Raw genomic sequence first — 18106 nt, 5'->3', positions numbered from 1 at the left:
TTAACTTGATAGTTCCAGAGTGCATGTTTGAGATGTTATATCCGATGTAGCCATTCTTGGGTGTTTTTAGCCCTTTCTTTTAATTGGCTATCCTCTCGTGAGAGCAACCTTTGACACATTTCGCTCCAGAGTTTTGCTTTACTAACGATTAAGCCTGTGTATGTCACCATCCATCCATCTTCCACCAGTGTAGAAAGACACAAACAACATTGGAACGGTCATGCACTTGCATGTAGACATTTAGTGATTGTGTGTGCAGAGTGATGGCACTTATTGTTCATAGAAGTGCATAGATTGCAGAATCAAAGAGAGTCATAATAGTGAAAATATATTTCTAATTAACCAACTTTAGGCAACAACTAGCTAAAGTAACGCAATAAATATAACAAGAGTCTTGATAGTGGATCGGATCGGGCCATATTTTGTCCACCCCTGATGTACCACGTCTGGTAAAAATGTAAGCAATCTTCATAAATCACTACAGTGCAAAAAAGATCATGGGCTGTTTGCATGACCACCAGCTCCACCATCTTCCCACACACGTTGACATCACAAGACAGCACTTTCTATTCCCTGGATAAACGACAGCATCATCACACAAATGGCAGCCAAACTTTCACACGCCTACAACAATAAGACCGCTTCGGTGTTTTCTGCAGTCCGCCCCACGACGGAGCTGCTGTGACGGCTCTGCGCGCCCGCCCGCCCCACAGCATTGACATCACTCGGCTTGTTTGGTCAAACCACAATACGCACCTCTGCACTCGCTGCTTTGTGTTTAGGAGAAGCTCTCCGCAGCAGCCGCCTCCTCACACGCCTCGATCGGGTGTCGATGTCACTGTCACTTTGCTTTACTACTCACCGCATCATGGGGGAATTTCACTATAATGCCACGATAATATTTCATGGATAATTGAAACTACATAGAGTGCAGAAATACACATAGATTTTTATTTAGTTTTTATTTTTCCTTTTGCTTTTTACACTGTAGAACAATTCTACATATGAATTATGTCTATCAACAGTTTTTCTACGTATTGGGTATATAATTCATCATTGTATAGCACACTGTCAATGACTTTGCACTACTTGTACTGTAATTGGACTTTCGGCTTATTTATTACTCAGCAAATACCAATATGCCACATCTTAAACTTCTGTGTTTTCTAGGGATAGATATCAATTCTATTTTCCTTGCTCAATTTGATTTCAATTAACAAGAGTTCAGTTCAATCCAATTTAGATTTTTTTTCCGATTCAATTCACGTCAATTCAATCTGAGATTGATTAATTATGGAACATCAGTTCTTCTGAAATATCAAGGACATGATAAAAATTCCAAAACACTGATATATATATATATATATATATATATATATATATATATATATATATATATATATATATATATATATATATATATATATATACACAATAAAATCCTAAAGATATGAGGCACTCTATAAAAAAGACTAACTCCTGAGCAAATTAAAGCTGTCAGCAATTCATCCACGTGCTTATTTATTTGTTCAATTTCAATGTATAGGCTACAAAGTAAAAATCATAGAAACTATGTGGATATTCAAATACTTTAGAAACTAATGTAAATTTCCAATATTTGGACTGCGCAAGTAGAGTTGTATGCTCGTTTTAATAGATACAGTAAAAAATAAAAATGAAAAAAGTAGTCAAGTAATTTAATCACATTATTTGTTGTGGCCCTTGAAAATTTTCCTTCACAATAGCTCTCTCTGCTGGAAGAAATGTTGCAGTGCACTTCATATTTGGGCGTTATACATTTTGCACTGCTATAAATTACTGTAGTGCCTGGTGAAAAGGGACGCCAGTTTGGTCCCCATCCCTAAAATGCCGCAAGCTGAAATTACATGACCATTTTTGTAAGGGTCCCTGTCAATCATGGAGACTCTACATTACAATCCTCATCATTTTCTCTTCCAGCTAAACCACAAATAACTAATTACTAGTACGACGTGTGAAATGAGACTACAAATACCGACTACTGTCACTACTGTAAATAAAAAATACTCCTCTCTAAACCTTACACTATCTTACGGCGAAATTTAGAAATTTACGAGGAGAACGGGAAGGCATCACGAGAGGCGTTCGGGAGCATTGGGTCGAAAACGGTTTTTACTTCGACACTGTCCGGAGGGTCATTTTTGTGCGATGGACTCGCAACCGCCACCAAAGCCGTGGGAAAGGCGGATTCCCGGGACCATTGGTACGCCTATAAATTACAGGTATGCCAATGGGGCAATTTGCTTCCACAATATCGGGTTGGTTATATGGCGACATAATGGTAGTACCTCCATGCTAAGTGTCTATGCTAAAATCTGATTTCGATGGAGTCTCACGTCAAAAGTTCGGCGTAAGTGAAAGTGTGGTTTTAATAAATAAGTATTATACAACTCATCTACAGTGTAACGTTTTGTCACCACCTGGAGAAGTTGCAAGGAAACGTTCTCGCTTTGCTAACTCGGTAGCCTGGCCTAACAGTGGCCTTCCAATTGGTTTGTGAACTGTGAACTTGTTTACCTTCTCATTATTTGTCAACAATATTCAACAACACGATGCCATTGTGTTCATAGTCCAATGTGTTGACAATTTAACTACTGTTTTCGATTAAAGTGTTAGTACACGAATAGTAACCTATGCAGAAGTGGCAAAAGTACACACACTAAAAAAAAAAAAGACTAGTAAAGTAGAATATTGCAACTCTAAGGGGATAAAAGTTTAGTGTTTATTATAACTTTGCGACATTGTGAACTTATGAAAAAAAAGCTAAATTATGAAATGATAACTTAAAAAAAATCAGAAAAGTATGTTATTTGGTAGATTACTTGAAGTCAACTAAGGAGTAGGAAGTACAGATAATGTTTTTAAATGTTGGGCATACAAGTAAAAAATGTTGAGATAAATAAATATGCAAGTAACTAAAAAATGTACTGCATCTGTTCTGTTGTTATCACCAAAACAGGTCTACAGACTTTGGACCTCATGCAGGCCCCACTATTGGACCTCCCGTCATGACCAGAGTTGCACCTCCCCTGCCCCCGCGTGCCGTGCAGCAGTCCTACCGTCCATCTTACAGCTCCTTCACCTCCTCTTACAGCCCCTACGGGAGCTCCATCTATGGAGGCTACAGCCCCTACAGCCCTTACAGCGGTGGCTACGGCCTCGGAGGTTACAGCCGCTTGTCACACGCCGAGGACGCCGCCCCCAGTCGCTTCGTGCAACAGGCGGAGGAGAGCAGCCGCGGTGCTTTCCAGTCCATCGAAAGCATCGTCCAGGCTTTCTCCTCGGTTAGCATGATGCTAGACGCCACCTTTTCAGCCGTCTATAACAGCTTTCGTGCTGTGCTGGATGTGGCCAACCACCTGACGCGGTTGCGTGCGCATCTTACCAGGGTTTTGTCAGCATTCGCGTTGGTGCGCACTTTGAGATACCTCTACCGACGCTTACAGAGACTGCTGGGTCGGGGGTCTGCTTCTGAAGTTGAGGATTTATGGGCAGACAGCGCTAGCGATGCCCTGGCCGTACCGAGAGGCTCTGGAGCCGGAATGGACGATCAGACGGTGAAGTCGTGGCCGATTTTTTTGTTTTTTGCGGTAGTCCTAGGTGGACCGTACCTCATTTGGAAACTGCTGAGCTCTGCCACTGGCACTGAAGATAGAGGTAGGATTTTTATTACATCAAAGATTTGATATTTGAAGAAAAGTTTTTTTTTTTTATTATTATTATTTTAAACAAGGCTATTTTGTGATGCTCGAGTACACTTGAGTCCGGTTATTTTGATATGTGCTTTCCTTGACCACAGTACACTAGTAATCCAATACAGCACAATAGTAGAACAACCAAGAAGAACTAGTCGTGTCTTTTCCCACTATCACTTTCTCAGATTGAATGGGTGTGATTGTGTTCTCTCGCAGCCACCAACTGGGCCAGTGGAGAGGACGACCACGTTGTGGCGAGAGCAGAGTACGACTTTTCAGCTTCATCCGAAGAGGAGATTTCTTTCCGGAGTGGCGACATGCTCAACCTCGCACCCAAAGGTGAGAAGAGAGAGGGAAGGCTGACAGAGTATCTCTTCTTAACTAGTTAACTTTATTTGGTGTTTTCAGTTTGAGAAGATTGCTTTTGAATGGAGTGCTTGAAACAAACATTTTATTCAAGGAAAAAAAAAAGCCATCTTGAGTGTTCTTTTTAGATTGATTTATTTTAGATTTTCTAGAATAGGTACGTATTTTTTCAACACTTCATTTCAAAATGCTAGTCCACAAGTTATTTGCATGATTTCTATATACTTTTCCCATAACAAAATTTAGCGTCAAACCGTTGCCTTCACAAAAGTGTCACGTTACTGGTTTAACGCACCTACATCATGTAAACAGGCTTAACGTAAATGTAGCAATGAATGAATGTACAGTACAGTAAACAAAATTTAGGTTGCAGATCTGCCTCATGTCAATCAAGTGTAAACAGAAGTGAACTAAACTTAATAGCAAGGCTGAAAAATAAAAAAATAATCTATTTGAAATTTGTACCTAAATATTACAATTGCAATTAAAGATACATGTTACATAAGTGCTCATGTTTAGCCCATTCAACTGTTCACTGAACCTATCTAGACACTTAAAATACACTCATATAATGATTTTTTCAAAGTTGCAGCCTTTTTGATTTAAAAAATGTATTTTACCACATTGCAGTGTCGATTTGAATTCAAGTTATTGTTCAGCCCTACTTAATAACAAAAGGTATAAACAACAAACACTCTAGCATAATTTTAATTCACTTTCCCCAAACATTTAATTTAATTAGGGAAATTAATTTGGCCGAGGATTGAGTTACAAGCTTGGTCACAGAACCAAATATGTTTTTTTTTTTTTACATATTTATTTTTATTTTTAGATAAAATATTATTCACAAAAAAAAAATTTGTATACGCACTTCAGAATGTTTTCTTTGTTCTTGTTTTGTTACCTTATTCATTACTGCAAAACTGATATTTATGTTTATGTACAGCACTTTGTATACAGCTATGCCTGTTCTTAAAGCGCTTTATAAATAAAGTTGAGTTGAGATTAAATTAAAAAATGAAAAATTAAATATTCAAGAAATAAAGTCATTTTTTTAAATTTGTTGTAAAAAGAGAGATGAACGGTAGAGAAAAAAAAAACTTTTAAAAAATACCAAAAAATGTCCAAAAAGGAAGAGGAATAGCTGAAAATTACCATAACATATCATGAAAAAAAGGGCAAGAAATAATGTACAAAGAAATGCTTAAAAAAGGAAGAAGAGATGCAGAAAATTACCATATGGCCATGAAAAAAATGCAGGAATAAAAGTCCAAAGAATTTCTTAAAAAAATAAGGAAGAAGAGAGGCAGAAAATTATCATCATATGTCCATAAAATTGCCAAAATTGTCAGAAATTTAACAGAAAGGCAGGAAAGTCTAAAAATATATGAACAATTACCACAAAAAAAAATCCAGTATGGTAGCATATTTTTTTGTTATGGTGCAGCTCAATAACACACTGTTTTGTTCATCACAATGTTGAAATGTTTTGCAGCTGCTCACAGATTTTTAGTTATTTGGCCTAACATGGCTCTTTTGACAGGAAAGGTTGCTGACCCAAGAGTTACAGAAATTGAAGCGGGTGCATCCACAATATTGACAATCAATGGAGATGCCCAACCCTTAGAGGGGGCGGCTCATTAGTCCAATTTGAGTTGAGCCAATCAGGACAGGACGAAAGCTGTTCTTTGTTATTCCAACTGTCGTTACAGCACAGATTTTGAAACAGTCAAAGTACAACACTGAAAATAGTATTTATTTTGTGTCAGTCCAGCCCCAGCTCCCACTACCGAATTTTGACGCTTAGTGTTTCGCATTCTTTTTGCTGTCCTATTCAGATCAACAGCCCCGTGTGCGTGGCTGGCTGCTGGCCAGCCTGGACGGTCAGACGACAGGCCTCATCCCCGCCAACTACGTCAAGGTACTCGGCAAGCGGAGAGGCCACAAGCAGGCCGAGACGGAGAGGCTGGCTCAGGTGCAGCAAGGGAACTCCCAGGACTCCCGGACTGCCCTCGCTCCAAATGTGAATCCTTCCTCCGATGAGTTGTTGGAGTCTGTGTACAAAGAAACACCAACTTCCACCAGTGCGGGACTTTCGAATTCCAGTTCCAATGCAGTGGTTAACATGCCAGAAAAAACCGAACTGTGAATATTCTGCTAGTTTGAACGTACCTTTATGCAAGTCTGTTCATTCATGACTCACGTTCGCTGTTCAACTATAAATGTGGATTGGTTAACAGTAAAAGTATTTGTGGAAAGGTTTCATTCATGGTCATTACACACATTTTCTTTGTTTCTGTTCAAATTGTTGTTCAAATTATTTCATTATCTTAAAATATTTTACATATGTTTGTGTGATCCTTCCATTTCATCCAAAATTATGAGGGTTAGATTGTGTGTTTTTACAGTGAGAAGTAAATTAGTTTGATCGAGTCCCGAAATACAAAATAGTTGTGTAAATAAAATTATTTTGTCAAATAAATCCTTTGAGAAATCCCAGTTGTGATGTTTTGCCAAGTTGTTTAATTCGTTGTTCACATCAGTGAAACCTAATGGCCTGAATGAAAGCGAAATTCCAGGTATTTTTTTTTTCTTTCAATAAAGAAACATTATTTAACTTTATCTTAAGAGAATTGGCTAGCCGTCGTCTCATAGCAACAGGACGCTCGGTTTCTAGTTTAGGTTTAACTAGAGCGAATAGATCAACGAGCGCGCATAACATTTGCATTTGCAGGATTTATGACGAAGCTTGGGTCTTCAATCGACGCGTTTTCACTGCGCAAATTAGGTAAATGTGTTTTAAATGTTTGTGTGTTTGTGTGAGTGTACGTATGTGCGTGCGTGTTATCAGGAGAGAATGACCGAAGTGAAGTGAGGGTGTTTGAGCTTTCAGGATAATTTGACATAACCTAATGTTAACTAATTAGTAAATTATTATTAAAACTATTATATATATTTAAGCTTTAAAGATAAATGCACGCAGGTTACCTGCAAAAGCCGCGTATAAAAACCTACAATGCGTCTCCAATGCTGCAAAAAAACAACCGGTAATTCCGAGGAGTCATTGAAGGCACCATATCGTGTCCAACAAAGTTAGCTAGCATTAGAAATTCCGTTAGCCGCCGATAGGACGTCTCAGCATCAGCATCACCGGTTCTCAATGACAAAACACACGTCGACCCAGTTTTTTGCATGAAGCTCCAAGAAAATATCTCTTTTACAGCAGATAAGTATGTAACTGTTGTTTCATGCGTCTGCCATTTTCTGTCTTTATTCATTTCGTGAAGAAGATGGTGATTTTGTTAGGGCATCTTATAGTGCAGTACGGTTGAGGGGCTCGGCCTATATTAGCATCATCTCACCAACATCAGTGTGACGAAGGACGATATAGACATTACAGGCATATGTAGAGATCCTTGTTATTAAATGCTGTTATTGTCGCAGAAAAACAATGATACACCAAGAGTGTGATGACAAGTACTTCTTCCTGATATACATAATGATACGAACTTTTAAATAATGGTACGGGGGGGAACCATCCAATCCTATCCCATACAATAAAAAAAAATGAATAAGATTATTTTTCCTGTTTAATTTTCACATTTTGTAAATAGCAACAGTGTTGATCTTGTTTTCTTGACAGAAATGAGTCGCTGCTCCTTGGACAACAACAACTTTCCCTATGACAACAATGTCCTGGTTCTGGACATGGTGCTTGGGTCCCTCTGGGGGCTGTCCCATCCGATAGACTGGGATAGCGTGGCAAAGCTTGTTCCAAGCTTCACTCCCAAAGAGGTACAAGTATGAGCAGCCCATCCGCCCGTGACTGCCTGTCATCAGCCATCTGGTTTGTAACATAAACTACTTACTGGATGTTACAGTGTGCACTTCGCTTTGAGGAGCTGAAAATTTCTGGAGGTCTTCCTCATGTAGACGACCAGTGTAATGCAGTTACAACAGGAGTGCCTTCATATGGCGCATCAACCATACTGGACACTGGTCAAGCAACGGGGACAGGAAGTAATCACAATGCCTGTAAAGGTAGAGGTAATTTAGTTCCTAAAATGTCTTCCACTCCTGGAATTATTTACTCTCTTTAGTTCTGTTTGTTTATTCAAAATGTCACTTTACAATACATGTCATGCATTAAAAACAAATGGCAAAAGGATGGTGCAATTGCGTCAAACGTCTTCTTCGTATTTTGTGTCTACGCAGGCCACAAATCAACACTCTCAGGAAGTGTTTGCACTTTAGAGAAGAAAGACAAACGAGCCTTGAGCGAGGACGGTGACAAACCTCAAAAACTAAGAGAGTAAGTTTGCATCGTCACTATCTTATCACGACATATTGTGATGCAAAATTGTCCCCACACAGTCCCAACATGGTGATCCACGTGTGTGACGAGACCAAGAACCTGAAACAAGATTTCACATGTCCCAGAGATCTTCTCGTCAAAGAGATGCGCTACTTTGCCGAGTATTTATCTGTGGACTCGCAGAGATGGGAAGAAGTGGACATCTCGGTCCACTGTGACGTCCAAATCTTCGACTGGCTCATGAACTACGTCAGGAGGAACTCATCCAAGGACAAACCTCGGCTCGGTAAAATTCACATCTGAAAACTTGGGAACTGGCTTGACTTATTGTGGTGTTTGGTGGATCACTGGCTGTGTTTGTCGTGCGTTGTTGGATGGTCATATAGTGTTTGTCGGTTACAGAGCCCAGCAATGTGATCTCAATCCTGATCTCCTCCGAGTTCTTGAAGATGGACGCGTTAGTAAGTGTGGTGATGTGCAACGCTGGATTGTAGGTGTTGATTTTAGGGCGCCTTGTTTTTCTGATCTCATTATTAACTGGATTAGAGAACTCTCACTCTAAAGATTTGGACCTCGGACTATGCCGGTACCGGTGCTGCATCAATTGCTTTAATACGCAATTATCCAAAAGTCCTGCACCATCAACCGAATTGTAAATGCTCAGTGAATTGATACTTTTAAGCACTTCCCTATTCCAATTGTGTTCAGGTTTTTGCATTTAATAAATATATATATGGGAATATTTTTTTCGCGAAAACAAGAGGTCCTTTGGATGTAAAAAGTGTACCGTGTGGCTTATAATTAGGCACGACCAGGGGTCAGCAACCTTTCCTGTCAAAAGAGCCATGTGAGGCCAAATAAATAGCCAAAAATCTGTCTGGGGCTGCAAAACATTTCAACATTGTGATGAACGAAACAGTGTGTTATTGTTAGGCTAATGTACTGAGGGCCCAAAAGATGATTAGAATTGCACCAAAAGAGGAAATTATGCAGCATCCAATACTTCCGTTTTTGTTTGTAATTTTTCGTACTTCATTTTTGTATACATTTTTAGACTTTTCTGCCTTTCTTAAATTTAAATATAAATGTAAATTTCTGACATTTTTGGCAATTTTATGGACATATAAAGGTAATTTTCTGCCTCTTTTCTTCCTTTTTAAGAAAATTTTGGACCTTTTTTTCTGCTTTTTTTTCATAAACTGTTTATGGTAATTTTCTGCTTTTTCTCGTCTTTTTTTTTGGACATTTTACGGTCACTTTTAGGGCATTTTTAGGTATTTTTATAAACTTTTTCATTTACTGTTTGTCTCTCTCTTTGCGACAACTTAAAAAATCTGACTCTATTTTTTAAAATATGTTATTATTCATTTTTAATTTAATTTCTGACATTTTTGGCAATTTTATGGACATGTTATGGTCATTTTTAAGACATTTTTGGACCTTTTTTTCCCTGCTTTTTTCCCCATTAACGGTTTATGGTAATTTTCTGCTTTTCCTCTTCTTTTTTTGGACAGTTTACAGTCACTTTTAGGGACAATTTTAGTTTTTTGTTTGTTTTTTTTAAACTTTTTCGTCTACCCTTTGTCTCTCTTTCTGATATCTTAAAAATGTTTATTCTATTTTTTAAAAATATTTTATTATTCACTTTTAATTTAATCATTAATTTGAAAGATATTTTATATAAAAAATAAAAATGTAAAAAAATATTTTTATTTTTTATTTTTTATTTTTATTTTTTTAAGAGATCCACAGGGAGCCATATGTGGCTCCAGAGCCGCAGGTTGCAGACCCCTGGGCTATATATTGGGCACATTTTTAGGTGAAGTTGTTGAATGGGTATCTGGAAATGACAAAAAGTAGAAAGAGACACAATGTAGAAATTAACACCTGCAAACCCTAATGAGATTCAGCTGTATAAAAACCAATGGCTAAATCTCAACACAATCTTTGACGTACTTTTGCTACATTCTTGTGCCATTTCCAGCCATCATATACCCTTCCAACTTCACTCAACTCACCACAATGGAAAATTTGGTTATTAAATGCAAATAATATAAGAACCGTTTTCCCTCTCTCTCCGCACAGGTGGAAGAATGTGTCCAGTACTGTCACAAACACATGAGCGCCATCGTGGCCACGCCCTGCAACATGAACTGCATCAACAGTAACTTGGTGTCGCGGATCGCCGAGCTCTTTAACCACAATGAGGCGGACGACATCAGGGACAAAAAAGATAAGTTTAAGAGGTAAGTGCAATCAGGGGGCATGTCACAGGTGCATACAGTGTCGACTGTTGTATCCATGCGTACTGTAATTCATACATTGAGCGGCTGTCAATCAGTGAGCTGACACTCAACTCGGAATGTGGCAGACGCAGCATACTGAAGTGATTAACGTTTTTCTCTTATTCTCCCCTCACTTTACAAAGCAAATTGTTCCAAAAGAAGATTGAGCTTCTTTTCGACCCGAACCACAAGAACCGAGATTCCCCAAGAAACGCCTCAACTCTCTACAGGTCAAGACAGAAACGTTTTCATTTTCATCTATCCAGTAATGTTTCTGCGCAACATTTTTTTTTCCCGAGCTGGTTGTGAAGTTTAAATTCAGTGCTGTTATAAGAAGTGCTTTGTTTTTTTTTTGTTTTCTTTTTTTAAACAGGGTGCTTAACAAAATGTACTGTATTAGCCCACTTATCATAAAGAGAGTAGCCAACATGTATCATTTTGATGATTTAATTATCATTTTAAACATATAATTTCAATCTGAATTCACCATTAAGTTTAAGATGGCTCACTGGGCTTCCCTGAAGTCCGAATTTTTTGAAGCACAGCGCTATGAACTAGGGATGGACAAGTACCGATATCAGGTATAGTATACCGATACCCAGCCTCATTTCAAGTTATCAGTACTTGTGACTAGGGATGTAACACCATTTTCACAGAAACAATCCCGTTCGCTGCCGGCTGTTTTACTGGATTTGGACTGATTTTGCAAGGCCCACAGAATATTGTGTTCTATTGCTATCCTAAACCTATCAAAAGAAAGATTAAAGTCTCTTCTTTCATCAGGAGAAAAAAAAGTAGATTTATATCTGTTTCCGTTTTGCAGCAATTAGCATTAGAATATAGCTAAGTTTAATAAATATTCACAAATCTGTTTAGAATTGTGAGTAATTGAGGCTGTTTTCAACATGGCCCTGGTTGATCTCCTTTGCTCTGCTGCCACCTGCTGGCCGTTTGTGTAATAACTACCATTTCTTTAACCAGTTGAGAGGCTGCATCAAAGCCTTCTGTATGCTCTAGAATAAAAAAAAAAACAACAACGTATAAATATGTCTTTGGGACACGTAAAACATTTGAAAAAAAAAACGTATTTATACGTTTTTGGGAGCAAATGAGTTAACATTTTGCTGCTCCACATTCAGGTGCGGCCTGTGCCTGAAGATGCAGACGGAACACACGCAGAGGAAGATTTCGTGCGTGGCGTGCAAAATCAACATTGACCCTCGTGGAGAGATTGTCTACACGCACTCAAGGTTTGACGGAAGCACGACTCCACCTTGCCATGGACGCGAGGGTGACGTGATGGATGTGATTTTTGTGTGTTCAGACAGAAGAACTGGGATGCCAACGAATACGTTAGCAGTCTGTACGAGGAAGTCAAATCGTGGGTTCTGGTCTACTGGAGAATCTGGGGGACCATCAACTGTCTTACTTGCTCTCGTTGTCAACAGGTGTGCATACACAAGCAGAAACAACATCACATGTGAATATTTTTTTTATAGTGTTTGTGTTTGCGTGTAGGAATTTGTATGTGCCGAGCTGACCCGTTGCCGCTACCACCCAGAAAGCGTCACGTACCCCAGCCCGGGGGTGGACAAAAACTGGAACGGGACGGGGGTCTACCCCTGCTGCAAGCAGACGGTACTGCGCTTTGACCCCACCGGCATGCCCAAGGTACGTACATGGACACGCACGCACGCTGCTCATTTTCACGTCACTTTCTTTGGCATGAAAGCGCGTCGACGGACGTTTTGTATTCAGGGTTGCAGAATGCGAGACCACATCGTGAACGTGCCGAACGAGGAGGACTGCGACGAGGCCGCCTCGGCTCAGACCCGAGTCCTCAATGACCTCCTGCTGCACAGAGACGCCGTGTGCGTGTCGGACCCGCCACCTGCCGATGGGTGAGCGGGTTTGCTCGACTTATGTCAGTGACGGTGACATCATTGTGGAGATGTTTTTTTTGTTTTGTTTTTAAAAGTATACTTGACTCATTGAGGCATTTTACAGCAGTAAAAAAATAGTATTTTGTCCAGAATGAATTTGATAACTTCATTGTTTTTCTTGTGTAATTAATAACTTCCATCCATCCATCCATTTTCTTGACCGCTTATTCCTCACAAGGGTCGCGGGGGCTGCTGGCGCCTATCTCAGCTGGCTCTGGGCAGTAGGCGGGGGACACGCTGGACTGGTTGCCAACCAATCGCAGGGCACACAGAGACGAACAACCATCCACACTCACACACCTAGGGACAATTCGGAGCGCCCAATTAACCTGCCATGCATGTCTTTGGAATGTGGGAGGAGACCGGAGTACCCGGAGAAGACCCACGCGGGCACGGGGAGAACATGCAAACTCCACCCAGGAAGGTCCGAGCCTGGACTCGAACCGGAGACCTCAGAACTGGGAAGCGGACGTGCTAACCACTCGACTACCGTGCCGCCCTAATTAATAACTTTAAAAATGATATTTTTTTTTTTCACTCGCTGTCAACTGAAGATGACATCACCTGTGCTGAGAAAGGAGATAACGACCAATCATGGCTCACCTGTTTTCTGTGTTTGGTCAGCAAACTGAGCCATGATTACTCTTTTTATTATTATTATTATTATTATTATTATTATTATTATTATTATTTTTATTATTATTATTATTATTATTATTATTATTATTATCGTTATTATTATCATTATTATTATTATTTTTAATTGACAGAACGGGGTATATGCCACGGAAGAGGCGGAACTGTTTTCCGTTTGTGCAATTGTAGCACCCTCTGGTGGGTAGTTTTTTTTAGTGCAGTTTAATTTTCATTAGGAATGTTTTGGCCCTTCTATGTTTAAAATGTACACTAATTGTCAGATGAAGGGGAACGTAATATGCCTTGTGAAGCAAGTCAATATGTGGAGGAACTCAACGTGTGCGTGCATTAACAACATAACATAATAATAATAATAATAATAATAATAATAATAATAGTAATAAAAATAATGTAATAATAATAATAAAACACTACTAATAACATAACATTGATGTTAGCACAATCTTGTGCTTTTTTTAGTATGAGCTTTTTTTTTTTTTTTTTTTACAATATTGTGACCTTTTTTAAATATCACCAACCTCCCCTTAATATCTTGATAATATCGTATCGTGACGTTTGGATATCGTTACATCACTAATTAATTGTACATGAAAAATAATGACGTTAACCAATTTATTTGGGACAAAATATGAACTTTTTGCTGCTGAAAATGGGTCAATGAGTCAAGAAAGAAAAAAGTGCTTTTTTTTTTGTTTTTTAAAGTGCCTTTTTTTTGTGACGTTGTGTACGTATGTGTGCATCAGAGGTGACGAACACCCGACTGATACGGAAAGGGACTGTGATGTCCTCTTGGAGGCAGCGAGAGGAGATTTGAGCACTGTAAGTCTTTCTCTCTTTCTTTTTATTTTCTTCTCTTCCCCCCCCATTTCTGATCTGTGCTACTTTCTCTTTGCACCAGTTTTCTCTTTTAAAAAACTGGACTCTGCAACTGGTAGGAATGCTTCCTTTTTATATCTGTAAAAATTCTGGTAAACCCCCCCCCCCCCCCCCCCCCCAAAAAAAAAAAAAAAAAACATAATTGGAACTTGTCCCACCAGAGGCAGCAGTCTCTCCTGTCAGAGGATGAGGAGTACACCACAGGGTCAGAGGTCACGGAGGACGAGGTGGGAGATGAAGAGGAGTTGTCCAAGAAGCAAGGTGATGTTTCTGCCTCGTGACCTGCATGTTCATCAATCACAAGCTGCAAAGCACATTTGTTTGCCTTATTTCGTGGTATCGGTACTTGCGACTGGGGCCGATACCAGTATCGGGTGCCCTCCTGTGCTCGTTTTTTTTTTTTCTTTACTTTTATTTATTAGTTATTTTGATTGGATTGTTAGTTTCATTTTATTTATTTATTTATTTATTTATTTATTTGAAATAATTATCTTGCATTTTCTCTACAAAGTATCGTCGCTGCTAAGTGAAAAATACTTTTGTCAATTTTTCTACTTTTTCAATTTTTACATTTTTATGTTTTGGGGATGTCTGCATTCAGTTTCATCCCAGAAACATATAAATGTAAAAATAAATAAAAAAAATAAATAAAAATGACATAAGTGTTTTTCACATAGCAGCGACAATATGTATTTTATGATAAATTAAAAATTATAATAATATAAAATTGCTATTAATTTAATGCAATTTTAAGGAAAAATACTGTATCAGCATAGATATGTCTTTAAAATTATATGTCATTGTCTATTTATTTAATTTTTGTGTATCAAAATACTAGTGGTATCAGTACTTAGTATCTTTATCGGTGACTACTCAAGAGTTGAGTACTTGTACTGCTCTGAAAAAAAGTGGTGTCAAATATCCTGATAGTACTTACACAATCGAACAAACATGCAATCGTCTAAGTTTTAGCTGTAAATCAGTCCCAGGAAGACAAAAAATATTTTGTGGCCCTCCAACTCTCCACCGCAACTATAAATAGTCTCATTTGTCTACAAAATTGTTGTCCGTACAACACTGCAGAAGAGCTGATACTCTTTGCACACTCTGACAACGAGAGCCTATCAGTGACACTTACAGTAAATGATGTGACGTGCACAGGAAGTTCTGTTTATAGCAGCGCATCTAACTGTTAGATTCCTATTGTTTCTATTTAAAGCAGGTGCAAACATAACGGCCCTCTCTCTCTCTCTTTTTTTTTTTTGCCTTCATATTAAGTGTAGTGCAGTGGTCTGCTAGTGGTATGTGGTGGCCCATTATTTTTGTACATTTTGCCGTCTCGAAAGCGGATAGCTGGACCATTTTAAATATTATCTACAAACTATTTCGTTCCTTGGCCAGCAGGTGGCGTCAGATGCGTCTTCAAGTATCTGGTCACGTTCTTGTTTGTGTGTCTGCAGCTGCCAAAAGGGCCAAGAAGAACAACAGAGTTCTGAAAAAACAAATGTCCTCGCCAAACCTCCAGCGAAAAGTCAAAGCGGACAAAGTGAGTTTGGATACGCGTTATGAACGTGATTATAATGCTTTACTGTACTGTTTACTCTAACAACAGTACCTGCATGACACATTTTGACATTTCAAACTTGTATTGATTTTGCAAATGGTGTTTTCCTTTCTACAGTCACAGTCCAGAGACAACACTCCTTTCCTGTGAGTTCATCTGCGGAAATTCACCGAACCCTTCTTTATTGAAAAATATAATATGATTATTATTATTTTTTCAAATTCAAGACATATTTGAAAGGAAATCTGCAATTGAATGTGTATTAACTATAAAATTCATATTTAGGGAGAAAACAGCACAATTTTACGTCTTTGAACAGGTGCTTTAACTCCACAATATTTGCATTCAATAACTGAGTAATCATTTGTTTACTTGCACACTTTAGAGTGAGTGTCCAGAAAAGTAAGTGGGACAGTTCTCGCTCCATGCGGTACAACCAGGATGCTCAGAGAGAAGAAGGTAAACAGATTTTGTGGAGATGTTTAAAGAGATACTTTACTTATGTAGTCATTTTTAGCAGTCAAACGTGAATATTTTGCCTATAATAAATTTGATACTTTCATTATTTTTCATGTACAATTAGTACCTTTCAAAACACATTTTGCAACTTGCTGTCGACTGAAAATGACATCACAAGGGCTCAGGTAACCAATCACAGCTCAGCTTGTGAATGTCACATGACCAAACCTAGAAAACAGGTGAGCTGTGATTGGTTACCTGAGCCCTTATGATGTCATTTTCAGTCGACAGCAAGTTGCAAAATGTGTTTTTAAACTTTGTTGTTGTATTGACAAGTTTTCTTAAAGAATTGTTCATGTTTCTGTCAATAAAATTATTTTTTTTATGTGTTTTTAAAGGTGTTAATTGTACATAAGAAATAATGAAAGTATCAAATTAATTATAGACAAAATATTAACTTTTTTATTGCTATAATGGGCTAAATAAGTGAAGTATCCATTTAAACTTGTGTTCAAACACGTTTACAATCACTTGTTTGCTAACAGACCAGCGTCGCATGGCCGAGATGATCGACTACCTCACCAAGATGCGCTTTGGAGACCAGGAACAAAACAGATCCAAGGATACAAAAGAGGTTTGTGTGCAATGCATGCAAACATTTGAGTTTACAGTACTTGGGTTTATTTGCCGTGTGTGTCCGTGTATACTGTCGCAGCCAGCGGGGGGAATCTACTCCAGACTGGAGGCGCAATTCAAGAGCGTCACTCAAAGCAGACACACCTTTGACAAGACACCAAGGTGGGCTACATCGTAAACCCGTTTTGTTGAAAATTGGCACACAAAAAAACCCATCTATTTTGTTTCTGTGTCCCCTTGTAGACCTAAAATACGCTACGCTCAGATACGAGCAAACGTAGAGAAGTGATGGCTGGGACTGTACAGTAACCTAATAACAAGCATGTCTGCTTGCTCGCCAATCATCGAACCCCCCCACCCACTTTCCTTCCCATCCCGCCGAGTGGCGATCGAGCGGCCTCTTCTGCTAAACTCAGGTGACCGTGTCAGGATCAGCACGCTCTGCAGTTTGTTTGTGCAGCTGCGCTCAGTTCTTGAAAAACAAGGAGCTCCCTGGACCCGGATCAGCTCGGGGGAAGCGCCGCTCTGTTTCTCAAGTGTTTCTGGAGGATTTATTTTTGGACTGAAGTGGATGCAGGGGAGGAGCATTAAAAACGACAACATGAGAGCACATTGTAGTAGCGCACTTTTGGCATGAAGAAAACAGTTTTCAGTCTGACCTTGTTTCACCACAGCCAATGTAGAAGTCAGCATGAAGCATGTGTGCCATCTTCATCATCACTTGCACTGCGATCCTTATATGAAAAGGAAATGTGTATTTGTGATTTATCTCACTATCGAGTTAGCAATTCTTGAAATGTTCGCTATATTAGACTGCTTTTATCAGAAATAAAACAGCAACAACACTATATTGATTTACATTTTTTTTTTAATTTTTGGAATGCTTCCATATTATAGTGATTTTTATTCTCCACACTTTTTTGCCGCCTAACATCTCCCACATAATACTTCAAATTTACATTGTTCAAATTTCAACTAGCTTTAAAAAATTCACACCTCCAGGGATATGTATCGTGTGATTCCACATTACTTACAGTACTCGCACAATTTAACATTTAATATCAACTTTTCCCCATTAATTTTCAATAGGACAGACATTGAACTTTTTCTAAGTATCACTTTCCACACCCACTTCCATACGTACAACTTAGCATCATTACCAGGTGTCTGATGGTGCTCGGTGGCACAGTTGGCAAACCATATTGTCCAGTAACCAGGTGGTTATAATTTCATTTATCTCTCAATTTACTTCATAAGCATTCCACATGCAT

At 38.8% G+C, this 18106-nt stretch overlaps 2 protein-coding genes across 4 annotated transcripts; both read left to right on the top strand.

Moving 5' to 3' along the window:
• Positions 1 to 2098: 2098 nt before the first annotated feature.
• On the top strand, positions 2099 to 6599 carry pex13 (peroxisomal biogenesis factor 13). 2 transcript variants are annotated; one of them, XM_077495334.1, is made up of 4 exons: positions 2099 to 2261; positions 2999 to 3696; positions 3951 to 4073; positions 5939 to 6599. In XM_077495334.1, exons 1-4 carry the CDS (start codon positions 2188 to 2190, stop codon positions 6247 to 6249), a joined length of 1206 nt encoding a protein of 401 aa, XP_077351460.1. In that variant the 5' UTR covers positions 2099 to 2187; the 3' UTR covers positions 6250 to 6599. The 2 variants fall into 2 exon arrangements, with proteins under 2 accessions (XP_077351460.1, XP_077351461.1); XM_077495335.1 differs by lacking the exon at positions 2099 to 2261 and adding an exon at positions 2279 to 2389.
• A 570-nt stretch (positions 6600 to 7169) lies between these two features.
• sanbr (SANT and BTB domain regulator of CSR) lies at positions 7170 to 17683 on the top strand. Of its 2 annotated transcripts, none has more exons than XM_077496149.1 (21): positions 7170 to 7330; positions 7744 to 7895; positions 7982 to 8147; positions 8316 to 8412; positions 8475 to 8701; positions 8818 to 8876; positions 10501 to 10661; positions 10844 to 10930; positions 11840 to 11950; positions 12025 to 12148; positions 12219 to 12371; positions 12459 to 12601; positions 14044 to 14119; positions 14199 to 14231; positions 14338 to 14437; positions 15637 to 15722; positions 15858 to 15886; positions 16126 to 16199; positions 16745 to 16833; positions 16915 to 16997; positions 17079 to 17683. In XM_077496149.1, exons 2-21 carry the CDS (start codon positions 7746 to 7748, stop codon positions 17122 to 17124), a joined length of 2094 nt encoding a protein of 697 aa, XP_077352275.1. In that variant the 5' UTR covers positions 7170 to 7330; positions 7744 to 7745; the 3' UTR covers positions 17125 to 17683. The 2 variants fall into 2 exon arrangements, with proteins under 2 accessions (XP_077352275.1, XP_077352276.1); XM_077496150.1 differs by having other exon boundaries at positions 7172 to 7330; positions 7982 to 8141.
• The last annotated feature ends 423 nt before the right edge of the window (positions 17684 to 18106 follow it).

The sequence above is a fragment of the Festucalex cinctus genome, chromosome 14 (genome assembly GCF_051991245.1).
Source record: "Festucalex cinctus isolate MCC-2025b chromosome 14, RoL_Fcin_1.0, whole genome shotgun sequence".
Lineage (NCBI taxonomy): Eukaryota > Metazoa > Chordata > Actinopteri > Syngnathiformes > Syngnathidae > Festucalex > Festucalex cinctus.
The sequence above is the reverse complement of the archived record's forward strand: the minus strand, read 5'-3'. Positions and strand labels throughout refer to the sequence as shown.